Genomic DNA, 5743 nt, shown 5'->3' on the forward strand with positions numbered 1-5743 from the left:
CTTTATCAGGAAGAAACCTCCAGCAGAACCAGGTGTCACTGCACGATGTGCGCTGGAAGCACGATCCGTACGGCAGCTCATTTGCACGACTATTCTTAAAATAAAGGTCTTGTGTTGTCAGGAATGTGTCCACCAGGGGGCGCACTGGCAGCGTGAATACATTACTGTCCAAAATACACATTTTTCTACTGAATTATAATTTTGAACGTAAATGAAGGCACTTCTTCATAAACCGAATTATAACATTGGAGAATTAATCAATGTATAGAAAGAGATATTTTAATATCAGTAAACATGGTATGTTTCATAAATACATTTTATTAATATCAAAATGTATTTATGTGTTGTATTAAATCAGCTTACAGGATGTAATTTATAGCGTACCTTTATAATTAAGGCTGGAAGTACATTTTCCTAAATCTAGCGTATTCAAAAGTATTTATTTTAGTGCATCGTGCACAAATGAGCCGACGGTATGGATCGTGCAGCGACACCAGGCTCAGGACGAGCGGCCGTCTGCTTCGACCGGCTGGGTTTGAGAGGACAGGGAGTAGAAAGAGAAACAGATTAACTGGTCCAGGTGGACTTTCTATAGTCCAGGTGGACTTTCTATAGGAGGAAAGACAAAAAACAGAAATAATTACAAGTACAGGCAGCAGCAGAGAGAGGACATGTGGTCAATTTGTCCTCCATAAGTCTATAGCAGCACAACTAAGAGATACTTCAGGAAACCCAATCCAACCCTGACTATAGGATTTATCAAAAAGGAAAGTCTTAAAACTGGACAATGTGTCAGCCTCATGGACAGAAACTGGAAGTTGGTTCCACAAGAGAGGAGCCTGAGAACTGAAAGATCTGCCTCCCATTCTACATTTGGAAACTCTATGAACCACAAGTAAACCTGCAGTCTGAGAGCAAAGTGCTCCGTTAGGAAAATATGGAACAGTAAGATCTCGAATATTAGATGGAGCTAGGTTGTTGAGGACTTTGTAGGTTGATAATATTTTGAATTCTATTCTGGATTTGACAGGGAGCCAATGGAGAGAAGCTCAAACTGGAGAGATGTGATCTCTCCCACTAACTCATTTGAGGGAACAACGCCAAGCCACTAGTTCAGATACGTAGATGATACCTGGGTCAAAATCCAAGCCAAGGAAGTAGAAGCGTTCACCAGACACATCAACTCTGTTAACATCAAGTTCACCAGAGAGGATGCAAACGACAACAAGCTGCCTTTGTTGGACTGTTTGGTTCAGATGGAGGGGCAGGACAGCCTCAACATTGAAGTTTACAGGAAACCAACTCACACAGACCAGTATCTTCTGTTTGACTCCCACCATCCACTGGAACACAAACTCTCTGTCATCAGAACTTTACAGCATCGGACCGAACACGAGGACAGAAGGGAAGGAAAAGGAACAACATGTAAAAAACTCTCTTCAAACACGTGGATATCCTGACTGGGCTTCTGTCAAGTCAGCGAGGAAATCTACAAAACACACCACAGAACTGAACCAGGACAAGGAAAAACATGGTCATCCCTCATGTTGCTGGAGTATCTGAGAAACTCAGAAGGATCTTCAACAAACACAACATCCTGGTACATTTCAAACCCAGCAGGACTCTCAGACAGAGGCTGGTCCACCCTAAGGACAAAACACCCGTACACAAACAGAGTGGTGTGGTGTCTGCGGTCCAGTGCAGCGAGGACTGTCCAGACCTCTACACTGTAGAAGCCAAACAGCCTCTTCACAGACGCATGGCTCAACACAGGAGAGCCACCTCCACAGGACAAGACTCAGCGGTTCACCTTTACCTCAGGGATAAGGGTCACTCATGTGAGGACCAGAATGTGCACATTCTGAGAAGACAAATGGTTTGAGAGGGGGGTGAAGGAAGGAATGTGTGTAAAACGAGAGAAACCATCTTTGAACAGAGGAGGTCTCAGATTTCAACTTTCAAAAACGTATAATGCAGCTTTAGGACTGATCCCCAGTCAGTTTGACACCTATCAGGAATTTCAGCCACGTCACCAGAGCAGCTCCTCTGAGCCTCAGACTAAAGACCCTAACAAATAAATCCCTATTGGGGCTAATCCTATCTTATAAGGGGCAACTGTGGCTGAGTGGTTAGAGCAGTCGTCCTCAAATGCAAGAGTTGGGGTTCGAATCCACCAGCAGTCGCATGCTGAAGTGCCCCTGGGCAAGACACTGAACCCCTCATAGCCTATCGGTGTATGAATGTGAATGATTGGTCTCTTTACAATGATTTGATCAGTTAGCTTTGTATAGATCTAGTATAGAGCTGTGAATGGGTAAATGAGGACACAGATTGTTGTAAAGAGCTTTGAGTATCTTGATTAAGATATAAAGGCGTTAAACACAGTCCCCATTGTGTGAGTAGTGATAGTTCAATCTGCATCTGTATCTAGCTTAGCTCAGCTTTATAACTCAAACCCCAGTCCGCTGGATGACTGAGAATCTTTACCAGTGTGGTCTAAGTCGGGGCATGGGTTCCCAAACAGTGTTCCCCTCAAACAGCATCAGCTTCTGGCCGAGCCCGCCCCTCGCAAACCCACAAACAATGCTACAAAATATGTAAAGAAACATCAACTTTTAGAATGTTTTAACTTTAATTCACTGTATTCAATTAATTATTACAGCTGCTGCAGGTAAAAAACTGTTATTAACTAACACTGCATTATATTTCCACTGAAAAACAACAACTTTTAAACAAACTGTTGACCAGAAGAAGAAAATAACTCTAACCTCACTGTTCATCTGGAAATGACACAGATTGCCGTGATGTGCAATTTTTTTATTATTATTACAATTTTTTATTTTTGCCCTTTTTTTTTTTATCTTCTTCTCTCCAGCTTTGAGGCCCCCTTCCACCCTGGCGGCCCCCCCACTTTGAAAAACACTGGTTGGATCCATTGGGTTTCATCAATAGAACAGAGTATCATCAGCATAACGATGAACATGATCCCATTTACAGCTGTAAAGTGTGGATCAACAAGAACATCTGGAGGGGATGGAAACTTTTGCACAGTCAAGTCTAAACATTAAAATTAGTAAAATAGTAATAATAATAAAAATAATAACTAATATAATAACAAATAATAATAATTTGTTTGGGTTTTTAGCTTTAGGGCAGCATGATGTGTCCGGTGGAAGGAGACAGACCTTCAGAGTCCAGCCCGCTTGAATCCAGGTGGTCTCCGGTGAGAAGAGGCCGTCTCACCTCCTCCTGGTCTCCGGTGGACATGGCACGGGACATCGCACCTCCTCCTGACCGTCAGATGTCTCTACCTGACCCCGGTAGTCCTCCTCACCCGGAGCGCGGACTCGCAGGCTAACTCTGAAGCTAACCTGGGCTGGAAGGAAGGAGGAGCAGGAAGTAAAAAAAAAAAGCGACAGTAGAGCTTCGCACCTCCTCCTCCTCCTCCTCCCTCTCTCTCAATCAATAATCCAGCTTCTCCGGGTGCGGTTCGGTTGAGCCCCTCCAGGTGAAGCAGCACCGTTAGCGGTTTACCGGAGGACAAACGGCGGAGGCGGCACCTCCCCTCGTCAGACGGACTGAAGATGGCGTCCAGCTCGGAGCGCAGTCCTCCTCCTTTCCCCGACTCGGAGGACCAAGATGTGCTGGACACGGAAGAGGCCGGAGGCCGGGACAGCGAGGAGGAGGACGGGGAGGACTTCTTCACGAGCGCGGTACGTGTCCGCGCGCTGCGGCTAATTTCATGCTAACTCTCCCGCGTCGAGACGGCGCGAAAGTTTTATCACGTTTCACCGCAAAACGCAGCGCACTGCGCGTGTTTGTGCGCGCCGTGTTTTGTTCACGAGCCCCCTGCGAGTTTTAAAGTCTTCCTCAAATCAAAGTTGTGAGCTGCGTTTTGTCGCGGGTCAAACCAAAGTCCTCATTTGGGCCGTGACTGAATCCAGCTGGACCGAGGACTCCCAGCTGCAGTTTTATTATATATCAAGTATTTAATACATAATGTTTAATAAAAAGCGTTTTAACTTGGTGGAGGTTTGGAGCCAAACCTGACTTCCTGTCCCCAGTCACGTGGGGACGCTGTCCTGAGTCACGTGGCGAGAACCCGGATGTCGTCCCTCAGTTCAGAGGAGAAAGTTGCTGCGGTTGAGTTTTTTTGTTTTTACTGTTTCCCAGAGTTTGACTCATCAGTTTGACACCAGTCAGCATTTACAGTTCCAGTTAACAGAACCCGAGCTCTGCAAGTGGACCGAACCGAACCCCCTGAAGCTGTTTACTCAAGTGTTGCCCAACAGGAGCAGTTCCACCCGGAGCTGTTCAAATGTTTGCTTTTTACCAATCAGTGCTTCTTTACTGCTCCAGAAAGGATCCTTCCTAAAAAATTTAAATTAAAAAAAGGATCCTTCCTCTTCTCTTTAAACCGTCTCTACAGTCGATAAAATTCATTCCCCATAATGATAAAGTGAGAGCAGACCTTTATACTGTTTCGTTTAAATCATTTAACGTTTAGTTTGTACCTTGAGGGGTCTGCAACCTTTATGGTCAAAGAGCAACTTTTAAACCTTCATTCACTAAATTAAACGTGTCCAGAGCCGCAACAACTGTGATTATCAAGTGATCGCTTTAGGGTTCGTTGGAGACTTGACATTATATCTGATTTAAAACATTGATATTGTTTCAATTTAAGACAAATGAAAAGACCAGATTCTTGTAAAGAGGGGGGTAAATAGTAAAAAAAACTATGAATTATGCAGACGTATGTAATTTTTTTTAATTGTGGAAAAAAATAAGTATAGAAATAAAGCAAAAATTATTTGCCAAAGAAATGACAGGAAAACAGCTAAAACTGGTATTTTTGTTGTTGTTTGTATAACAACCAATAAAATTCAGTTTTGGTCGAAGCGAGAAGGAGCCGCTGCAGAGGGACCAAAGAGCCGCGTGTGGCTCCGGAGCCGCAGGTTGCAGACCCCGAGTCCGACTTAAAGCACCTTAGCAGTTCGTCTCTTTGGGTTGGATGCAGCTTTGCTACACCTGGACTGGACTTTAGGCTGGACGTCTTCTCCGGCTGGGTGAGGATTAGACAACCATTGTCTGGTCTTCAGAGACGGACCAGAACCAGGGTTCTGGTTGGTCCGCTTTAAGACATACAGCGTTGTCTCTAAGCCCCGCCCATGTTGTCTTCTTCGGTCATCTTTCGCACGTCCAACCAGTTTCTCAGTCCCTGCAGCTACAGAACATCCCCACAGCATGATGGTGCCGCCGCCGTGCTTCACTGTGGAGCAGCTGACGAGAAGATCTCGTCCCTCACAGTCGGTCCTTCTGGTGGACTTTTAAGCGTTGGCGGTTTAAATTGAAATTAACTGAATTTATCTGCGAGTAAATCTCCAGTAACATTTTTAAAAACCAGTTGATGTCTCGGTCTCCCAGTACGGTGAACATTCACATGATCAGCTCCAACTGGAGGGTTTTTATTGACACGAACCAACTTCATATTGTTGTTTTGTTCTTCTCTCGGCTGCTGCTTCTTCAGGGACTCGACACAGAAAAATACATAAGTTCATATTCAGTTCAATATTCAGTAGCCTGCAAAATAATATTTCCAGCCTGAGGCGTGGAACATGTTGCACGGTTAGTTTATTACCAGTTTGTTTCGGTGTTTTGATGGTTTCAGGTTGTTTCTGTAACAAAACTAAAGTGATGTCTCCGCTTGTCTCCAGAGCAACACTCCAGTGAGCAGGAAGGACAC

General features: G+C 44.6%; 1 protein-coding gene across 1 annotated transcript in view; it reads right to left on the reverse strand.

Annotated features, from left to right (window-relative positions):
* Positions 1-3401, reverse strand: part of LOC119416081 (synaptic vesicle 2-related protein) — a 5349-nt gene extending 1948 nt beyond the window's left edge. The window contains exon 1 of the mRNA XM_037683259.1: positions 3186-3401. Within this exon, the coding sequence (XP_037539187.1) occupies positions 3186-3279 (94 nt within the window). The 5' untranslated portion in view covers positions 3280-3401. The remainder of the gene's footprint in view (positions 1-3185) is intronic.
* Between the last annotated feature and the right edge of the window lie 2342 nt (positions 3402-5743).

Source organism: Nematolebias whitei, chromosome 10 (assembly GCF_014905685.2).
Source record: "Nematolebias whitei isolate Nwh7 chromosome 10, NemWhi1, whole genome shotgun sequence".
NCBI lineage: Eukaryota > Metazoa > Chordata > Actinopteri > Cyprinodontiformes > Rivulidae > Nematolebias > Nematolebias whitei.